Here is a 22,500-nt window from a genome sequence, read left to right as displayed (position 1 = left end):
TGTGTGTGTGTGTGTGTCAGTGTGTGTGTGTGTGTGGGAGTGTGTGTGTCAGTCAGTGTGTGTGTGTGTGTGTATGTGTGTGTGTGTGTGTGTGTGTGAGTGTGTGTGAGTGTCAGTGTGTGTATGTGTGTATGTATGTGTGTGTGTATGTGGGATGCTCACACACACACTGGACAGCAGAGCGTTATCAGTGCTGATGGAGCGCCCTGACATGAAGCTGAAACTCCTCCGCCCACGCCTCCTGCTCGGCCCCAGCTCCATCACCCTCTCAGTGATCCGTTTGCCAACAAGCTCCGCGGGCGGAGGCCGCCTCACCCGTCCTCAGGTTACCGGGCGGAAACCGATCCCGAGTGTTGCACCGAATGTTTGTGATGGAGAAAAGGCGAAGCGAGGGGGTAGAGGTGGTGTTTTACCAGATGGGGCGTGGACGGAGGGAGATCTGACCTCTGACGACCTCTGACGACCTCTGACGACCTTGTGTCCTTTTGTTGAAAGTTAAAATCATTTCACATCAGCCTCACGTTGGAGGTGGAACCCGACACCAGTTGGTCCTGGTCTGTCTGACCCTCTTCATTCTGCCTCTTACTGCCCCAGCCCCTTGTTACTGCCCCAGCCCCTTGTTACTGCCCCAGCCCCTTGTTACTGCCCCCAGCCCCTTGTTACTGCCCCAGCCCCTTGTTACTGCCCCAGCCCCTTGTTACTGCCCCAGCCCCTTGTTACTGCCCCCAGCCCCTTGTTACTGCCCCAGCCCCTTGTTACTGCCCCCAGCCCCTTGTTACTGCCCCCAGCCCCTTGTTACTGCCCCAGCCCCTTGTTACTGCCCCAGCCCCCAGCCCCTTGTTACTGTCCCCAGTTGGTGGCACGGTGGCGCAGTGCATTGCACTGCTGCCTCACAGCAAGAAGGTCCTGGGTTTGATTCCCGCCTGGGGCGCTGTTGGCACCGTGCTCTGGTGGGTTATCTCCCAAACAGGAGCCTTTCTGTGTGGAGTTTGCATGTTCTCCCCGTGCTCACATGGGGTTTCCTCCACCTCACGTCAGTAAGGACCTCCACCAAAAACATGCACCATCATGGTCTGACCAGCGATGGACACTTATCACCTGGTCCCCGGGCGCGTCCACGTACGCTGCCCACTGCTCCTGCTGTGGCCCCGGAGGAAGGACAAGCCAGGATGGGTCAAAAGCAGAGGAGCCATTTCACCAGCACCATCAAGCATGTGTGTGTGTGTTGCGTGATAAATAAAGACTGTTTCTTCTTCTTCTTCTGTTTCTTCTGTTTCTTCTTTTTCTTCTGTTTCTTCTGTTTCTTCTTTTTCTTCTGTTTCTTCTTCTTCTTCTGTTTCTTCTGTTTCTTCTTTTTCTTCTGTTTCTTCTTCTTCTGTTTCTTCTTTTTCTTCTGTTTCTTCTGTTTCTTCTTTTTCTTCTGTTTCTTCTTCTTCTGTTTCTTCTGTTTCTTCTTTTTCTTCTGTTTCTTCTTCTTCTTCTGTTTCTTCTTCTTCTGTTTCTTTCTTCAGCCCCTTGTTACTGCCCCCAGCCTCTTTCTCTGCCCTGCAGCGACACCCTGTGGCCAAAAGCAGCAACTGCATCTCATCTCATGGGGCGTCTCAGCCAAATTGCCAATAAAGCAAATTTGAATGGAACTGGATGCAAATCAATCTGTAACCTCTAATCGACCTGCAGATTCCAGATTTCAAGGACCTGCAGATTCCAGATTTCAAGGACCTGCAGATTCCAGATTTCAAAGACCTGCAGATTCCTTGTTTCAAGGACCTGCAGATTCCTGCAGAGCTGCAGCTCAGTTGCTGTGAGCGCCCGCAGAGGGTGAAGGAACATATTTTGAAAACCAGCACAAGGTTGTATTTAGTTTTAACTTTTAGTCTCAAAAAACAAAAGCAAACAATCCCAAATTCATTTCGAGAACTTTCCCGCAGACCTCATTGGACGTGGACCACGGGCTCCCAGGGGTCCTGGGACCCCAGTTTGAGAACCACAGACCTCCAGCCGCACAGCCGCGTTTCATTTTCGTGTCTGGACGGGACCTCGGAAAACATTAAATACTTCTTTTTATTTACCACTAAATATTTGAGCGACAACAGTGCATTAAAAGACAGTTATGGTGTCAATGTTCCAATGAGAAACGTCGGAGTGTTGTATGTACAGCGTTTCAAAAAGGAAACACGCGAATGGAAGATAATCCTGTGGCACAACTTTGAACCGAAAGCAGTTCCAGCTCCACCGCGGCTTCGCTGCCGCGTCCCAGCTCCGATAAATAAAAAGACGTCGAAATGAGGAAGGAGCCACGGAAACGCAGAAAGACGCAAAGTCTATAACAATAAAAAGGATAAAACGAACTACAACGGCAGTTGGCATGGAAACAAAGGCCCATGACGTTTCCCCAACCAGAAGGCACCTCGACACCCGTCCACCGTGACGCTCCCGCTGCACGGGCTCAGCGCGGGGTCATTGGCGTCTCCACCGGGGCTCGCGTCGTCCGTCGTGGACCGGGACGATGGAGCTCGTTTCCTCGGCTGCTTCCCTGGCGTCTGCGGGAAAAGCCGCGTCCCGGTTCGAGGAACCAACGACCGAACTCTGAACTCCCGACCGGGCGCTGGGCGAGGGGGCGCGGCCCGGGCGGGGAAAGCTCCCCGGATATGTGACGTCACACCCCCCCGCTGACTGAGGCCGCACACGTGCGTCTCCAGATATGACGTCATGTTGGTTTTGGGGACAACATTGCGACGTATGTTCGTGTTCACATTCATTTCCAAATCCACCGGAAGGATTCACAGGGATCCGGCGACGATGTGAGATCTGAGAAAACGTCCTCGATGGAAGCCACGACATTAAGGCAGAAGAAAGTCAAAGAAAAGAAAACATTTACATTTTAAAACAACAGCGAAAATGGTATTTTTCATATATGTAACGAAATAAATAGGATTGTATACTGTCCATATATATGCATTTCTTTACATTTTTCAAACGCTGTGGAAAGCAGAGATATTTTACACCAGGACACAAGAGTTTTGTCGTTTTCACCTTTGTTTTTTGCATAGGAATCAATGCTGATATGAGCCGTTCTCACTGTATAACACACACTGTGTATAACAACAATAATAATAATAATCATAATCATATAGCTGCAGGCCGGACCCCTAGAAATAATAATAATAACAATAATAATAATTATAATAATACTTTGACACCTCGCTTGTGTTGGGTACGGAAGCCCAGAGCGGCCATGGAGGGAATACATTTTTTTAGGCTCCAGGTCACGATGTAAATACCTCGTACAGAAGAGTATAATATTATTATAATATTAATAATATTATATTATAGCAAGTTGAAATTTTTAGGGGAGAAAGTCAAGAGTCTGAGATGATTTTAATCTTTTATCTCAAAATGACAATTGCCCTTCCTCCGAATTTCAACTTCATTCCGGAGACGTTGTGCTTTCTCAACGTACACTACGATTTGAAGCTTCGTCGTTTCAGCCTGAACTCAGTAGAAGCTGCAGGTCACTTGTGAAATGTGTTGAATTGACATGTTAAGGAGAATGAGCCTCAGACAAGGCCCGCAGAGCCTCGGTGACGACGGCTCCTCCACCGCCCGCCGCTCCGATCATAAGCAGGAGGAACGTCCGTCCTCAGGGCTCTGATGCAGGTTATTCCAATAATTCTACTATGAATGAACCGTTTCAATGAAGGTTTTTCATCTTTTTTTGGCACAAGAGTCTCTGGGACTTGACTTCCTGAGAACCCCAGAGCTTTCCACATTATCCTCGTAAAAAAAACAACAACCTAAAACAGACAAACACCACCCTGTCTCTTGCGTTTCCTCGACATCACGACCTGGTAACGGGCCTGAAGGATGCCAAGGACCCCCCGGCTGCTCTCGGTTCCGTAGTAGAGAAGGTGCCGCGTGTTTTGGGACCCCGCCGCGGCCCGACCACACTTTAAATACACACTGAGGAATAAATAAAGGCCCTCGCTGTCCCCCGCCTCAGAGAGGAGACGCCTCGCTCCGACCCGACCCTTCCACAGAGCAGGAAGGCGACAGAGCGGCGAGAAGAGCTGATTTCCAAAACCTTCCGTTCCCGACATCAAACTGCGTCACGTGTCTGATATATTAAAAATCCTGCGTGTACTGTAAACATCTGTGACTCGCCGCTTCTTGGAAACGATCTATATACGACCAATCAATCAGTTTATAGATAAACATCTTAACGCGTGTTATTCCCGCGCCGGGTTTCATTTTGGATTCCAGCTCTTCGTGTCGAGGGGACGTGCGGCGCGGGAGCGACAATTTGACCTTTTGAACAGAAAATCTGTCCAAGTACCAAAACCACCCGACAATGTTTTACTAACCCAGTAAAATTCACCATTCACTCTTAAAAAAAAACGAATAAAAAAAACACAACAAAAAGAAAAGCGCCGGAGTTGAAAGTAGAAAACGGACCCTTAAAACAAATTAATGTAATTTAAATGCGAGTTACCGCCGCCCTCGTCCCGATTCTGCAGCAGGAGGCGTCGACCTCCGCATCGCAACATCTGGAGGAAATCCAAACCGCACAAAAGAAACAAAACAAGATACAAACACATGTCAACAAATGCGATTGGCATCAATGCACGGAACAAAAAGGCTTCACTTTGCTTCCTTCCCGCTGTGGAACCTGGAGCACGCCGTCGCCCCCAGCGGCTGAAGGAGCCCAACATGGCCGCCACCTCTCGGGAAGTCTCCCGGTGACCTGTCGCTGAGAGCGGTAGAAAATGACCCGTCTCCTGGTGAAGGCTGCGGGGCCCCCAGCGCGTTCCACGCCCGGAGCCCGAGGTGAAAAGCTGCGGATCTGGGAGGTCAAAGTCCACTCCCCGGGTTTCCCCTCCCTCCGCGCCGCGATCCTGACCTCTGGCTCCGAAACCCCGGAGTGGAGTTTGGACTTTCTGAACCTGGATTTTCAACCTCGGATCCCGAACCTTGAGAACTCCATGAGGCCGGGATGCGGTGTGTTTTGGGGCCACTAGGGGTCAGTGTTTCCTAAACCCTCTGCTGTGGACAGAACTGGGTGAGGGCTGGAGCCAGGAAGGGGCTCCGCTCCGCCCGGCTCCTCCCCCCTGTGTGACGGGGGACACGCCCCCTACACTTACACTGGAGTCACTGGGTGCGTTGGATGGTGGGTGACGGGCGGGGAGGGGGTCGGATGGGGAGGGGGCTGGGTGGGGCTGGGTGGGGAGGGGGCTGGGTGGGGCTGGGTGGGGAAGGAAACGGGGGGGACTGATGACGTAGTAAGTAATTTGACAAAAACAAAAACAAAATCCACGCGACTCCATACGGAGCATAAAGCAGTCGAGACAGAAGGAAAAAAAAAAAGAAGAGAGAAGGGGAGAGGAGAGAAACAGCCATGAGAGTTCAAAAGAGGAAAGGATGGTGAGGAGGGGAGATGGGAAGAGGAGGAGAAGGAGAATAGAGGGAAGGGAAGGGGAGGAGAGGAAACAAGGAGAGGAGAGGAGGAGAGGAGAGGTGTAGTGAAGCCTCCCACTGGTTGCAGCCGGTTGCACATCGGTGCAGTTTGGGGAAAACACGTAAAACCAATAAAAGAGAAAAGAGAAGCAAAGAAACAGAGCAAATAAAAACAAAAATAACAACAAAACAATAGACAACACGGCGAGGAAACCAGAGATCAGTCTGCTGGGGGAGGGCCCCCCATTCCCCACGTCAAAATAAAAGCGCCCCAACGTTGGAGCGTTGGCATCCTGGGTACGCCACCGCGGTGCCTGGGAACGCCACCGCGGTGCCTGGGAACGCCACCGCGGTGCCATTTGTCATTTCCCTGCTGCGCCTGGCGACAGTAAAGGGCTGTTCCACCGCGCGGCCTCCACTCGTATCCACATTTACAACGACATCAGCAATCAGAGAGAAGAGCCAAAAGAAACCAATAGAAAAGGTGCCATACCATCATATTATATACATGTATATAAACAGCTGCAACTGGTCTTCTTCATGAAGAACATATTCCTAAGTGCCATGGTTCTTAAAGTCTGTGTGTGTGTGTGTGTGTGTGTGGTATCGTCCACACATCGTAAGTCGCTCCAGAGAAGTTTTTGCGGCTCCAAGCAGAGGAAGGTCGTTGTCGTTTCACGTCTTTTTGGTTCCTGTGTTTGAGTTGACCTTCATATTGCAGTGCCCTTGACGGAGAGATGGGTGGAGGGATGGAGAGAAAGAGGTGGAGCAGAGCTGGACGATGCCTCCATATAATAACATTATCCCGATAAGAGACTTCGATGTCGCCTCAGATTTTGATAAATAAATATCAAAAAACTGCCTAAATATATTTTTTTCCTGGATTTAAAGACAACGTTTCAACAAATCCAAAATTTTGAGTAAAATAAAATATGAACGCAATGAAATCCGTGGTGGCCAACCTGTGGCTCGAGGGCCACTCGTGGCTCACGTAAGCCCACAGTGCGGCCGCCAGCGGATGATGAATAAAAAATATTTATCTTCATATTTATTTATCTGTGACTTTCTGTCATCGGATCGATCACAGAGGCTGATTAAATATTCTGCACAGTCTTTGGATTCACTTAAAAAGTTTGGTAAATTGGTCATTATAATATATACAATAAATATATATATATTTTTAGGCATTCTCAACCCGAAATTGCGAAATTAAGATCCATATTTTAAGTTAAAAAAATCTAGTTGAAAATTTTTTAGCAATTTCTTCGAGTTGGTCCAATGACTCCAAGGCAATGGGTTTGGTTAAAACCAGGATGTGCCTCTAAAGGCTGCATCCACATTATTAATGGCTTCTAGTTATCTACATTACCAAACGTTTATCCAAATTTCCTCACGTGGAGTCTGCTAACGTCACAATATCTTATAAATAATAAACTGTTCATTTGTTGACACAATATGCCTTTAGTCCAAATATCGTCCCATTATCAATATCGTTATGGATTTGGATCAAAACCGTTGTGATATTTGATTCCGTGGACATCGCCCAGCTACACGGTACCACTGAAGGGGGAAGGGAGGGTCCTTGAAAAGATGATGATGATAATGATGATGATGATGATGATGCTGATGATGATGATGATGATGATGATGATGAAGAGGGGGGAGGTGCGGCCCCCCGCTGGTCGGAATGTCAGTAGCGGTGGGTTTGGTGGGAGTACTGGGAGCTCTGCTGGGTCGATGACGAGTATCCCATGGTGCTCTGGGGTTGGCTGGATCCTTGGACATTGCTTTGGTAACCAAGGCGGGAGCCGGAGTGCTGCGGGGAAAGAGGAGGAAGAGGAAGAGGTGAGACTTTGACGCTACAATGTTACGGCTAAAGCTTTAAATTTGTAACGATAGCGCTACACGTGGCCACCGGTGGTACTGCATGGTGGGTGAAATCGAATGGGAAATAGATGTTCTATGTCAGGAGGCTCCGCCTCTTAGGAGCCACACTCCAATTAGTATTCATCCAACCCCAAGAAGCGGAATTACTGAAATTCATCATGTGCACTCGCTTTAGCCGATCAGGATGGAGCAGCTTAACCCATCTAAACCCCAGAGTGCCCCCCTTCGTCGTCTTTTCCAATTCAGCAGTGACTTACATACGAACACTAACCTTTCTACAAGTTCAAGTTCAAGTTCACCGTGGTCGAGTACACTACACCACCTGTATATGCACGGGGCTGACGGTAGCAGGCGATGCCCACAACATGCTTATTCTGTCTGGGAGTTGACAACCTCGACGCCGGCCTCGTGGAGCCACCAGCGTGCGAGGCCTGCCGCTTCATCTCTGCTTCTTCATGGACCCCATGACGACGGGCAAGGCCACCGTAGAGAAGACGGAGCCATCATCTTCCAACACCACTGACAGAACCCGTCATCGTGGACCAGGGGCGGTCATCTTCTCTCAGCCTCCCTCTCCACCTGTCCACCAAGTGTCAAGCTGTTTGACGAGGACCAAGCCTTCTTGCTCCTCCAGCACCTTCCGGCACACTCCTCCAGCAGGGAGCTAATGGTTCGGTCCCTCCGGGCAGACTTCTTTGGTCCCTCCTCCGCTGCGGGAAGCCTGGAGATTCCCATGCCCCTACCAACATTGGCTGCAGATGTGGACCTGATGGTGGGTGGGGCATACACGCGTCAGGAGTAGACAACAGAACAGATGGTCCCTGCTACGCCCTCCCTCGACGCCACTACTGGGGGTCCTGGGTGTCCCCCTGGGTGTCCCCCCATCAAGACGAGTGGCTTCACGTTACTCCCTGTAAAGCGGGAGCATGGTGCCCTTCCTTAATGAAAGGAAAAAATATATATTATCCTTCACTTCACTCGCGGGAGGAGGTGATAGAACTGGAGGATACTCTCGCACGGTACCTCTGCCCAAGCAGGACTCCTATGGCTGTGCAGGACATGCGGCCCCAATTCCATCGAACCCCACCACCTTTCCAGGGTGTGGTGTGGACAATGAAGACGTCACCGGAGAAGGATGCAGCTCTGAACGCAGAGATAGCAGTTCTTTTTAGCAAGGGAGCCGTGACAGTGGTGCCCAAGGAGCTTCGGAACAGAGGGTTCTATTCAAACTACTTCCTGGTTCCAAAGCGCACAAGCGGTGTACGCCCAATCCTGGATCTACGCACACTGAATCGCCACATTGCGACTCTTCCATGCTCACTGTGAAGGCGCTGCTTCGGGTGATCCACGAGGGAGATTTCTGACACACCTCACAGACTTGCGGTTCGCGATAAACTGTGGGCACTCCCATACCTAGTCAGCAGGTGATCTATATGGTTCTTCAGTTAGACACCATTCAGATGAAGGCCTGGTTGTCCGAACCATGGCGAGTGGACATTATATCCATCCTTGAATGTGTCCGGGTGGGCCACTCAGTAACGGCATTGACCGTCATGAAGCTGCTTGGGCTGCTGGCAGCAGCCCAACACGGTGGTGCTGTTCAGCCTTCTACACATGCAAAGTATCCAGCGATGGTTTGGAGGGCGCAGGCTAAACCTAGTGCATCACTGACTGTGGGTGTTTGTTGTGCCACTGTCCTTCGACAGGGATCTAGCCTATCGGAGATCCCCGGACCCTCACACAAGGCGTACGCCTGTGCCGAGTCTGCTTTTACGCACAGGTTTTCCCCGATGCCTCCCTGACGGGATGGGGCTGGACCTGTCGCGATCAGACGGTAGATCAACAGCACATCAACCTCCTGTAGCTGGAGCCTTGTCCCAAAGCACTTTGACAACTGGGCTATGGTAACCTACATCAACCGCCGAGGGAGTGTGAGATCACCGGCACTCCATTATGCAGCCGGGAGGCTGTGTAAATGGGCGCCGCTGTGGCTTTGCTCTCAGTCGGCGAGCCACATCCCAAGCTACCCTACGCCTCCACCCAGATATAGTGCTCCAGTTGCGGAAACTACTGGGGATGGCACAGGTGGACTTGTTTGCGTCAAGGGAGAGGGCTCAGTGTCCACTGTTGTTCTCCCTCCACACGAGGGACGACCCTCCCCTGGGGGTAGACACGTTCACACACCACCAATGCATAAATGCATAAAGGAGGCCAAAGGGCCTCCTTTATGCATTCCCACCGTCAGGTCTGTTGCCCAGACTGATGGAATGGGTGCGTTTGGAGGGGCTGTCAGCGATACTGGTAGACCCCACATCGTCCCGGGTCACTTTGGTACATGGAGCACCAGCCACTGATCGTGACGGGGCAGTGGGATTTGGAACCAGTTTTGGACGCGCTTATGGAACCTACTGTATGTCTTAGATTCTGCAGAAGCTGCTGTCCTTTGAGACGACGCTTCTTATCGCTCTGACCTCTGCAAAGCATGTCGGGGATCTGTGCGCTCTGTCTGTACAACCTGCCTGCTTAGCCATTAATGGTGATCTCGGCAGTGGGTGTTACGTCCGAACCTGACATTTACACATAAGGTTGTGACGAGCTCATACAGATCGAGGGTGTCGAGGTTACCCGAGATTAATTTTTCTTCCTCTCCCTCTTCTTCCTCCTTCTAACCAGGATGTGCGGGAGGTGTTTTCACTGTTTGTGTCCCGTGTGCGCACTGGCTTACTACATGGACCGTACAGCTTCAATTTGGTTGTCACAATTCAAGAGGTGTCAGAATTGACACAAAGTTGGCACAAGTACTGTTTGTGTGCAGAGAGCTGCCGTGCTTGCCCGGCCGCTCTCTGCACAGCGCCCTTCTTACTGGTTATGCGATTGTAACGCGATGGCTAAGGAGTCAGCTTAAGAGTTGGGGGAGAAGGATTCTCCGCGCCACTCTTCTCGAAGTGTCTCAGCCTCTACTGCCCTTTTAGGGGGTGTCGGGGTTCAGGACATTTGTACAGCGGCATCTTGGTCGTCACGTCTCTTTTTGTCTGGTTTTACCTGCCCGATGTTTCCGCAGGAACACTTTCACAATCTGTGCTTGGCATTGCGACCGAATGGACTTTGGGAATTTTTTATCTCTCTGTGCATACAGCGTGTGTGGTGTTAGTTGCTCCTGGCCTTTATTGGGCACGATGGATCGCCAGGGTAGCGGGGTCTGCATGCACGTTCCCGGTCGGTAGCTTCCTGACATAGAACTGTAGTTACAAAGCTACAGTAACTCATGTTATTCATATGCTGTCCATGTCCTCATCAGGCCAGAGACCCCATTTGATCAGATTTAGTCTCTTGGATCCGATCTGCCCAGATTTTCATTGTTAGATCTGATTCAGTGTCTCTACTCAGGGAGAGAACAGTGAAACTAGGATTCAAACAGTCGTGACTAGACTCCAACGGTGCTTACATTTTGGAAATGAAATAATGGAGAATTTTAACGAGTAATCATCTTGCTGGGGACCTTGTGGAACCTTTTTGTGCAACATGAGGACCTACTGGAGGCCAGTGACATCTTTAACAAAAACAAGATGCTCATCCTAAATATATAAATATCTGGTACTTCTCTGAAAAGCAGCCCAGTGTTCCAGTTTCCTTGTGACATAATCCAGTGACTGAAGGTCTGCTGATCTTTAACTGTCAGATGCCTCCAGACATCGGCTCTTTCTTCTGATTCGAGGGCTTTTCAGGAGGAACTTTAATCAAACTTCTTGTTAGTTGATTTGTAACAGAACTATAACTGCAGCGGAATGGTTATTTTTAAACGGGCCAAAACGATTTATTCTACATGCTGCATTTTATTTTCCTGGAGCAGGCCCTAAGAAGGGCCATCACTTAGGGCTCCAGAAAAAGGTTCTCCTTTATATCCTTGTCTTAATACTGTACATCTGTGTTACGTGCAAATTACTCATTGGGGACGATTTAAATCACATTTTTTACCCTTTCCTTTCCATTTGACATGCTCTTCAACTGATTCTTCTGACTTTAAAGCTGATTTAAATACGATTGAATGCTATAAAGAAGCTGAAAACATTCTGCACGGTGCGAAAGAACCTCCTTTCTAAACCTTGTATCTGATTGAAGTAATGTGGGCGTCAGGAGGCGACATTCATTTGTTTTAAACCTGGAGGACATTCTTTTCATAACAATCCTTCACAATCAGCAGCGATAGAATATATACGCAGCTTTAAATTTGGTCCTGATCCAGAAATTTCTACGACCTTCGTTCGAATGCAGCGCGAGTCACGTCTCAGGAAAGTTGAGACTAAGTTTGGACTTTTATCTGAGTTTTGTCTACGTTGTGCCCCGTCCACCGACCCTGGAAAAATAAAGATTAAATAGACAAACAAATGTATTGTATGCATGTATATAGCAGGGTTCCACTTTACTCTTTATCAATTACTTATTTATTTTTGAATAACAATCTACAGTATGTGATGATTTCAGACTCGCTTTCTCTAAATTGTTCTTTCAAGTTGTTTTTTTTCCAATAATGTTTATTTCACATATTTCTTTCTCTCTCTGAAGGCGTCTTGGTTTGAAACATGCCACATAAATAAAGTATACTGTTATCAGCTGTAAAAGTACAAGCAGAAGGAGTGTCACAATTCACACAATCCACAATTCGATTTTTGATTTTAAGGTCACGATTCGATTTTTCGATTTCAACACTGACGGCTATGCCACTGTTAGACTTTCGAGTCTTGATTTGTAAAGAAAAACCCTTTCTCAATTAGTTACTTTTATTTGAATAATAACCATTATAAATAATAACAAAAATATGAGAATATTTAAACAACACACCTAAACAGTCAACCCGGTGGCAAATACCCTGCGGTACTAGAGGACATTCCACCGGTGATGCTTGGCGTTATTTCCCATTCTCATTGCCAAATCTGTGGAATAACTGGACATTCTGGTCAAAGACACACTCCCCTTTGTAAACACAGTGAAACTAACCCCTAACCCATAACTAACAGTAGTCGTAGTAGTAGTAGTAGTAGTAGTATAGTAGTACTAATAGATGTATTTATGGTGTTCCTGAGGGAGCCTCCTGTGGTCCTCATTGGTCATTCGTCAGTGATTCTGACTGGTAAAACACCCAGTCAGTCAAATACTCAGTAAAACAGCCAGTCAGTCAACTAGTCCTCTTAAACAGCCAGTCAGTCAACTAGTCCATTTTACAGCCAGTCAGTCAACTAGTCAGTTAAACAGCCAGGCAGCCAACTAGTCAGTTTAACAGCCAGACAGTCAACTAGTCAGTTAAACAGTCAGTCAACCAGACTCCCTGCTGTCTGTCCATTGAAGTAGTTTATTCTTACATTTGCATTTTTTATAACTTCCAACCAGACGTCGGTCTGGTCACTGCTCATGCAACAGGCTGCACCTCAACATCACTCACCCCCAGGAAATATCAAACGACCAAAACAAGCAGGAGACTGACTCTCTGACTCTTATTTACACATCAACTAATCATCAACTTAAGTTCTGTGAAGACCCACCTGGTACTCCGACTGCAGCACCCCGGTGCCTGAGGAGGCCCCCGAGGGCCCGATGCGAGGTTTCTTGTTGGGGGGCCCCTGGTCCTGGTGCTGGAGGCCCCCACCGCCGCCCCCCACCACCCCTGAGGTGCCGTTGGTCTGGGCCGAGTTCTGCTGGGACGGGGCCTGCTGGGCCTGGGTCTGCTGCTGGGGAGGGGCCTGGGTCTGACCGGGCCCCTGCTGGTGCTGCTGGGTCTGGTTCTGGAGTGAGGGGGGGGCGGTTAGTGGCTTTTGGGGGGAAATAGCAGAAGATGCTCTCCAACTTCTCGCCTCGAAACAATGTTAATTTCCCCAAAAACAAGGTTAATTTTATTTTATTATTTATTTATTTAACCTGTGCTGTCAGCGTGCTGCACATACAACAGAGTATTTGTTCCATTGCATCTAGGACAGAGTTAGTTGCAACTGCAGTTGAACTTCTCTACCTGCAATGAAACTCTTTATTCATTCTATAATCATCAGCAACTGCTGCAATAACCCTGTCCTGTGACGAGCAGAGCACAGCTTATTATTACACACAACCACCACCAACCCCATCTCTGAAGAACTATTTAGCATGTTTGGGTCTATAAACAACTGATAATTACTGCAAGAGGGAGAATCACCACGGGTGAGACAAATAAACATAGAAACAAACAACATTTACACTAAAACATAAACATTGGACGACAACATGTATTGAAAAACAGTGAATGAGCTCCAGGAAAACTGGAACTACTACTGGTCACTTGGCCTCTTCCTGTCAGAGTTATGGCAGAAAATGAGGGAGAAAAGGAGAGGAATGCAACCAGGAGGGAGCTGGTGTGTGTTTAAAGCAGGTGTGGTGGTGTGTGTATGTGTGTGTGATGGGACGGGATGGGATTTTCCCCTAAATCTCTCGTATCTTTAAGCTCCTGAAGCCATGCAGCAGGAGCAAAAAGCCGACAGCCGCCCCCCACACCCCAACCCACACCAGCAAGCAGCCCCCCCAGGGGCCCCGGACGGCACCCGCTCAAATCTCCGCTCTGATGGTGATTAAAAACACCGGATAAAAACAGTGAATTTATTGTAGAGGTTGTAGATCTTCTTCTGGCCTATGTCCTTAGACCTTCAGCTATGTTGAGGCGAGCCAGTCCAGAGTCCTAGCATCAAGGTCAATTAGACCATGTTCACCGTTCGGGGGTCGGTGTTTGGGGCAGCTAGTTCGAATGTGTTCCACAGTTTGTAGTGTGTCTCCGCACTCGCACTGGGCACTCCCCGCGATGCCCCACTTCTGCATTGCTGCCCCGAAGCGTCCAACACCTTTCCTCAGGCGGTTGAGGGTTGTTCACTGCTTTCGGGGCAGGTGCTGGCCAGGAACGTCTGTGGGATCTTCAATGTAGTGGTGAAGCCTAGATGGTTCTGCTGACTTCCACTGGTCCCTCCATCTTGCCTTGACCCATGAGGCCTTGGAGATGTCGGCTGGTGTTGTGCGCAACAGTTCTTGGGCGTGTATGGCAAAGGGGCGCCGGGACTTGAGGCGCATGCGCTGTGGTGTATCCGTGGCGATTTTGTGGAGGAGGTGGGATTCACTCGCCTGTGCCTTTCGAGCAAGTCTGTAGGGCGGTGTTAAGGGCAGTGTCCAGCTTGTTGACGTGGGGGCTACGGCACCAGACCGGAGCACAGTACTCAGCACTGGAGAACACCAGGGCCTCGGTGGTAATGCGCAGTGTGTTTGTGGAGGCTCCCCATCTGGTGCCGGCTGGACGACATATCAGCGCGGTGCGGGAGGTTGTCTTTGCCTTGACCTTATCCAGGTGTTGTCTGAATGACAGTGTTCTGTCAAGCTTCACGCCAAGGTATGTGGGGAAGGGCTGGTACTGTAGCCGGGTGTTGTCAACCATGATGTTCATTTCACGGGACGCTTCTTTGCTTGGTTGCAGATGAATTGAATGAAAGAAGGAAAGCCCTGTGCGTAGCGGGGAGACTTTCTCGCTCACTCTCTTTCACTTTTTCTCTATTTCAATAAACCCGAGCCTCCTCTGCTGGCGTGGGAGTCCAAACCGGCTCAACCAGACTGGGGGTAAGACTTTTAGGAGTTTTTATTTGGATAAAATGGCCGCCGGTGAGGTTGTTACCTTCTCTGCTTTCTCTTCTGGTTCGTCTTCGTTGAGGAACTCTCGTTTCGGGTACGGGATCTGGCATCCAGCGAACACACTGCAAACACACACCAACACCCATGAGGGGATTTATTGGAATATAAGTCATATCACCTATATACGCCATAGTGATTATATGGATCAAAATGTAATGAAACAGCGTTTAGAGAACCACAAACCACAATGTAGTCAATCCAAAATGTCTCTACCAACAACTGTTGCATTTGTCAGTCTTTAAAACACAGAAATAAAATGTTTTCTTGTGAGTTTCCAGAACTGGGTGGTAAATGGACACACACACACAAAACCCATGCACACACACACACACACACACCGATGCACACACACACACACACCCATGCACACACACACACACACACACCGATGCACACACACACACACACCGATGCACACACACACACACACACCGATGCACACACACACACACACACCGATGCACACACACACACACACACACACACCCACACACACACACACACACACACACACCGATGCACACACACACACACACACACCCCGATGCGCACACACACACACACACACACCCATGCACACACACACACACACAGGCACACACACAGGCACACACACACACACACACACACACACACACACACACACACACACACACACACACACACACACACACCATGCACACACACACACACACACACACACACCCATGCACACACACACACACACACACACACACACACACCCATGCACACACACACACACACACCCATGCGCACACAGGCACACACACACACACACACCCATGCACACACACACACACACACACACACCCATGCACACACACACACACACACACACACCCATGCACACACACACACACAGGCACACACACACACACAGGCACACACACACACACAGGCACACACACACACACACACACACACACACACACACACACACACACACACACACCCATGCACACACACACACACAGGCACACACACACACAAGTGTGAAATGAGGATTCATCACGGTGAATAAATCAACCCAGGAGCGGTTTTGTATTCCCTATCAAATAAATGAGCTGGTTTGTTTGCCGAGACGCCATCTGTGGGAAATAAAAGCCGTGTGTCCAAACTGACTCTGTGGTGGGCAGCGGGTCCTCCAGGAAATAGGCGTCCTGCAGCGCCTGCTCAGAAGTGATCCTCTTGGTGGGGTCCATCGTCAGGAGCTTCTGGAGCTGAAGGCATGGGAGGGAGAGGATAGGGCAGAGGATAACAAGAAGATGATATGCTTATTTATGTACTTATTTGTTCATTTATCTGTTTATTTATTTAATCTATCAATCTATTTATTTATTTATTTGTTTGTTTATTCATTTAACTTTATTTAACTATTTATTATTTGTATATTTATTTTTTGTTTATCTGTTGACTTATTTATCCATCATCCATATGTTTATTTATTCATTCATGTATTTGTATATTTATTTGTTTGTATATTTATTTATTTGTATATTTATTTTGTATGTTTATCTATCTATCATCTATTTATTTATTTGTTTTTTAAATGTATTTACTAATTTTTATTTTTTATGTCCAAGTATTTATGGCAATACTTAGCACTATCTTTGTGCATTGTGTTATTTTAAAAACAGTCGCTCGACACATATTTTATACATGAACAACAACAGACTGTGAAAGTGGATAGTTATTGAAAACATTGAAAAACTAAAAAAAAAAAAAAGAGTATCTCTTCTACTCCAATGCTTCAAGAAAGCTCCTCATTACGACATTAAATCCCTGAAGCCTGATTGGTGGATTTTCTTTATCCGATTTTCTTTATCTGATTCGATTTGTCCGACTGGTCAGGTTTTTTGGCTGTTTTACATGATCGCTGCTGATTTCCACTTTAAAACCTGAAACACTTTCCACTCAGACTCCCGGTGGCACGTACCAGCAGGAACACTTTGCTGTCCGGCTTCACTTTGTGCTTCTCCATGTACTTGATCAGGCTGCTGTTCGCATAGCTGCAGGCAAATAACACGATCAATACTCCACCAATACTACGTCAATACTCCACCAATACTACGTCAATACTCCACCAGTACTCCGTCAATACTCGACCAATTCTCTGGAGCGCTTGGTAATCCTCTGTCCTGAACTCACGTGGTTCTCCTGAAGTCCTTCTGGAGCGTCGGGTATTCCGGCATTTTCCTGATGTCCTCCCAGTCTTTGTCTGAGGAAAAACACAAACGCAGAGAAGAAGGGAGGTGAGACGCCGTATCTAGCGCTGTGGGATTATCGGCGTGGAGTGGGCGTCGTCTGCCTCACCAGCTGCCAGCACCATGCACACTGCCAAAAGTGTCTTCTCATGCCTAAAATCGATTTCAAATTAAGAGCGCGGCTGCCACACCACCAGACCAGGGTCTGCGCGGCAGGAGGGGTGTGAGTGTACAACAGCACAACAGCATCAACAGCACACATTGAGCACTGGGGTTTCCGGGGTGGCGGGGTCCTGGGGGCTTGCACCCGGTGCACGGTGGCCTCTGGCATGCTGCGACCCAGCAGGGCTGCGGGGGGCACCACTAGATGCTTTCCACTGCCCCTTGGAGGCTGCTTGCCATCGTGGGTGTGGGTTAGGTTATGGGAGGTGGCTGTCTGCCACGCACCACTGGTGGAGGGGCCACATATCTGGCGAATGCGCATGGGGGGGGACGGACTGAGATCGGGGCGTTGGTGGGCATGGGGGACCCACCGGCTTGCCCACGGGGGGGGCAGTTCAGGCGGGGTGCACGTGGGGGCGGGTTGTATGTGTGCGGCACAGGGTCTCCTCCCGCTACCTGGGACTGGTTTATGCTACTCGAGGGCGTGCGTAGGTGTTGCACAGCGGGCTCTCAGCTTCTCTGGGGGCTGGGGAGTCTTCTGTGGCTGAAGGGCGGGATGCTTGTGGCTTTTCTGGGGTCGTGGGGTGTCTATGCAGCTGCTCAGCTCGGGGGGGACTTCGGGGCCTTTTCTGCTGCTTGGAGGCTACGAAATAATACCAATGTTATGCAGTACACCAGAACCAATTGGAACAATTCCCACACACACACACACACACACACACCACACACACACACACACACACATCAATAGCACCTGCTTTAAACACCACCGCAACACCATCTTGTTTACATCCTTCTCCTTTTCTCCCTCATTTACTGCCTAACTATGACAGGAAGAGGCCAGGTGACCAATTACTGTTCCAGTTTTCCTGGACTTAACTCTGTTTTGTCGATACATGTTGTTTGTTTCTATGTTTAAGTTTTTCCATGTACATGTTGTTGTTTGTTTCTATGTTTAAGTTTTTCCATGTACATGTTGTTGTTTGTTTCTATGTTTAAGTTTTTCCATGTACATGTTGTTTGTTTCTATGTTTAAGTTTTTCCATGTACATGTTGTTGTTTGTTTCTATGTTTAAGTTTTTCCATGTACATGTTGTTGTTTGTTTCTATGTTTAAGTTTTTCCATGTACATGTTGTTTGTTTCTATGTTTAAGTTTTTCCATGTACATGTTGTTGTTTGTTTCTATGTTTAAGTTTTTCCATGTACATGTTGTTGTTTGTTTCTATGTTTAAGTTTTTCCATGTACATGTTGTTGTTTGTTTCTATGTTTGTTTTTCCATGTAAATTTTGTCATTTGTTTCTATGTTTTTTTTTTCCGTGCACATGTTTGTTTCTCTGTTTATGTTTTTCCATGTACGTGTTGTTTGTTTGTATGTTTATGTTTTTCCATGTACATGTTGTTTGGTTCTATGTTTATGTTTTACCATGTACATGTTTGTTTTTATGTTTATGTTTTTTCATGTACATGTTGTTGTTTGGTTCTATGTTTATTTGTTTCACCCGTGGTGATTCTCCCTCTTGGAGTAAGTAATAATGATGATTAGTTGTTTAAAGACCAAAACATGGTAAGATGGTTCTCCAAAGAGACGGGGTTGGTGGTGGTTCTCTATAACCAAAAACTGTGCTCTTGTCAACCTACAGCTCGTTACAGGACAGAGTTATTGCAGCAGTTGTTGATGATTAAAGAAGAATAAATCGTTTCATTGCAGGTTGAGAAGTTCAACTCCACCTGCAGACTAACTCTGTCTTAGATGCAATGAAACAAATACTCTGTGTTGAATGTCCAGCATGCTGACAGCACAGGGTAAAAAATTTAATCAAATAAAGGAAGGGAACGTCAGAGAGACCGAGAGCGGTCACATCACCTTTAGTTTAAATTCTTTAGAGTGCTAACTTTTCCCTGAGGGCAACACGTCTGTTTTGAACCTTTAACTTAACAGATGGTCAAACAGATATTTGAGGTCGGAGCATCGCGGAGGGGTCAGCGGAGTGTCAGAGTTTTTTTGTACCATTTTTCTCCTGCTTTCTCCGACAGGTCTTTCTGAATGTCAATGAGTTCAACCTGGAAAAATAAAGATTAAAGGAAAACTAGGATTTAAAAAAATGTAAAAAAAAAATGGATTTAAAAGCAATGTTTCCATCTCTTCCAGTTTCTAATTCAGAAAAACAGATCAGAGTCGGAGCAACAGAACAGAACACCTGTAGAGCCATCCTAGCCCGGTCCTATTTGAGCATTTTCAATCTAGTCCCACGAGCCAGATGGTTCCAACTCTGCGGGCCTGGAGCCGCCTGGTTCCTCAGAGGACCAGTCTGGGAAGTCCCTGTGGTTCCTGGGAATCAGCCGCTCAGCTGCAAGCCGCCGGCTGCAGGAGGTTGCACATGATCCCAAGCAGCTGGAGAATCCAAACGCTGCCATGACTTTCTGAGAATCTTAAAATATGTTGAATTACAAGGTGGACAAAATAATAGAAAGTATGAAAAAGGGGTATGACTTTAAAGAGACTACATTTTGCAGGGCTCAACACTAACTTTTCAAAGTGGTTGCCAGGCTGACAACCTGGCGTCAGCTTTTGGTTGCCGAAATTGAAAATATGGTTGACATTTTTAGTCACCTTATAATTTGAGTGATAAAGATACTGTGTTGTTGACACAAATGTTTAAAAGCTTTTTTACAGAAACCGAACAAAATTCTTTGTAGTTTGTGTTTTATTTGATACTTGACAGAATTTGAATGTTCAGAGGGGAAGAAACACAAGAGCTGTGAAAACACTAACTCCTCTGGACACACCTGGCCTGACCACACCCCCTGCTTCTTGTATTGTAACGGCTATATGTTGACAAATTGAATCAAATTGACCATAAAAACGTGTATTTAATTTTCTTTGTTAGTTTTGTAAGTACACAATATTGTTTTTGTTAGTTTCCTATGCTTCCTATGCTCCTGCTTGTAATGCTTTCAACCTGAGACTAGAGCCTTTTTTTTCTTTTTTTTTTAACCTGTGCTGTCAGCATGCTGGACATACAACACACAGTATTTGTATGCCATTGCATTCAGGACAGAGTTAGTCTGCAAGTGAAGTTCAAGTTCTCAACCTGCAATGCAAGTCTTTATTAATTCTTAAATCATCAAGAACTGCTGCAATAACTCTGTCATGTGGACAACCTGTAGAATGACAAGAGCACAGCTTTTGGTTATGGAGAGCCACCAGGGCAGACGGCACCCCCACCCACAGCCCGACCCCCCAGCGACGAGTGCCCCGTGCACCGAGAGCGCCAGAGGGAAGTACCCCGGCAGCCTGGTGTGATGACAGGAGACCGCCCCCCACAAAGGAGGCCACATAGTAAGCCCCACGCCTAGCACAGCCAGCCAGGTTCAGGACTCAGGTTGACAGGACCAGACAGAACGCCTAACCAGCACAACGAGCCACCCCCCCCATGCAGAATGAAGCACAGGGCCAGCCACCCCGCCCTGCCGCGCGCCAGCCCGCCGACCACGGGGCCCGAGACCCGAACCAGCGACCCACACCCCCCGCCACCAACCCGAGCCCCAGAACCCACAACCACGCCCGGAACCCACACACGGATGCCAGCTGCAGGTACTCCCCGGGAGCACGTCTCCCACCCCCACCCCCGAAGACAGGCAAGACCTAAAGATTATTGGTCTGTTTTTAACCAAGAAATCTGGGTTGTGCCAGATTGGCGTGAATTTGTTTGAAGATAGAGTGTGACCACTGAGTTTGAGGAATCTCCACCAGGCTGACAGAGTTGTTGTGATAAATGGGTTTTTAAAGCAATTATGTTTCCTTATAGATTCAGTAAGGAATGGGAGATCGGATATTGATAACTCCTGACATTCAGATTGTTCAATGTCTCGTCATCCATGGGCCAATTGTTGCTCTGGTTGTAACCATTTAATTATAAATTGAAGATGGTTCGCTAGATAGTAGTATCTAAAGTTTGGGGCTGCTAGGCCTCCACAGTCTTTGTTTTTCTGTAGTGTTGCTAGTTTAATTCTCGGTTTCTTGTATTTCCAATAAAATTTGTTGACTATCTAGTTGAGAGTATTAAACCAATGTACTGTTGGTTGCACTGGGGTCATTGAAAATATATAGTTTATTTTTGTAAGTATATTCATTATTACTGCTGCTTTCCTACCAATTAGCGAGATGGGTAGGTTGTTCCATCAAATGAGGTCTACTTCAATGGATTTGAGGAATGGAGTGAAGTTCAGGGTAAACAAGTCTGATAGATTGGGGGAGATATCAATACCAAGGTATCTAATTTTGCTCGTTGTGATGGTTAAGGGAAGTTTCTGGGTTGCAGCATTACAGTCCCCCCCACTGAGTGGTAAGACTGTGGTTTTAATCCAATTCATTTAATAGTGTGAGATAGCTGAGAATTTAGATATAAGATTGAGCACCTCCGGTAGGGATGATATTGGGTTCGGTATGTACAACATGATATCATCTGCATACAAACTGATTTTGTGAACAGAATTTCCTGTTTGTATGCCTACGATATTACTGTTTTGACGGATAGCCGCCGCGAGGGGTTCAATAATGATGGCGAATAGTAAGGGGGAGCGCAGACATCCTTGTCTTGTGCCGTGTTGTAGAGTGAAACGCTGAGAAGTGTAACCATTGGTGATGACAGAAGCAGATGGAGAGTTGTAGACGATTCTGATCCATTGAATGACAGACTCTCCAAAGCCAAATTTGTTGAGGGTTGAACAGAGATATGTCAAATTAACTCTATCAAATGCTTTTTCGGCATCTAAAGAGGCAATAATGGGATTAAAGTTGTTCCTTAAATTAAATATGCGCATCGGACTGAATATGCCTTTGACAAAGCCTGTTTGATCTGGGTGAATTATAAATCAAATCACTTTTTCAATTCTGTTGGTTAGTGTTTTACTTATAATCTTAAGGTCGCAATTAATAAGGCTTATGGGTCTGTAACTGGAGGTGAGGCTTGGGTCTTTTTTGGGTTTGAGCAAAACCTAAATGAGAGCTGTGCGGAGGCATGGTGGAGGTTGACTTGACCTCTGTAACCATTCTAATGAATAATGGGGAGATAAGTGGCCAG

The 22,500-nt window shown here is 47.5% G+C and overlaps 1 protein-coding gene across 1 annotated transcript in view; it reads right to left on the bottom strand.

Moving 5' to 3' along the window:
- Positions 1–6,999: 6,999 nt before the first annotated feature.
- The window catches only part of cdk19 (cyclin dependent kinase 19), an 86,455-nt gene continuing 70,954 nt past the window's right edge, over positions 7,000–22,500 (bottom strand). The window contains exons 8-13 of the mRNA XM_080024019.1: positions 17,197–17,266; positions 16,985–17,057; positions 16,171–16,268; positions 15,011–15,089; positions 12,876–13,115; positions 7,000–7,267 (exon numbers count right to left, since the gene is read on the bottom strand). Coding sequence (XP_079880145.1) covers positions 7,142–7,267; positions 12,876–13,115; positions 15,011–15,089; positions 16,171–16,268; positions 16,985–17,057; positions 17,197–17,266 — 686 coding nt within the window. The 3' untranslated portion in view covers positions 7,000–7,141. The remainder of the gene's footprint in view (positions 7,268–12,875; positions 13,116–15,010; positions 15,090–16,170; positions 16,269–16,984; positions 17,058–17,196; positions 17,267–22,500) is intronic.

This window comes from Zeus faber (assembly GCF_960531495.2).
Source record: "Zeus faber genome assembly, chromosome: 2".
NCBI classification, from domain to species: domain Eukaryota; kingdom Metazoa; phylum Chordata; class Actinopteri; order Zeiformes; family Zeidae; genus Zeus; species Zeus faber.
This window is presented reverse-complemented; position numbering and strand designations above follow the sequence as displayed.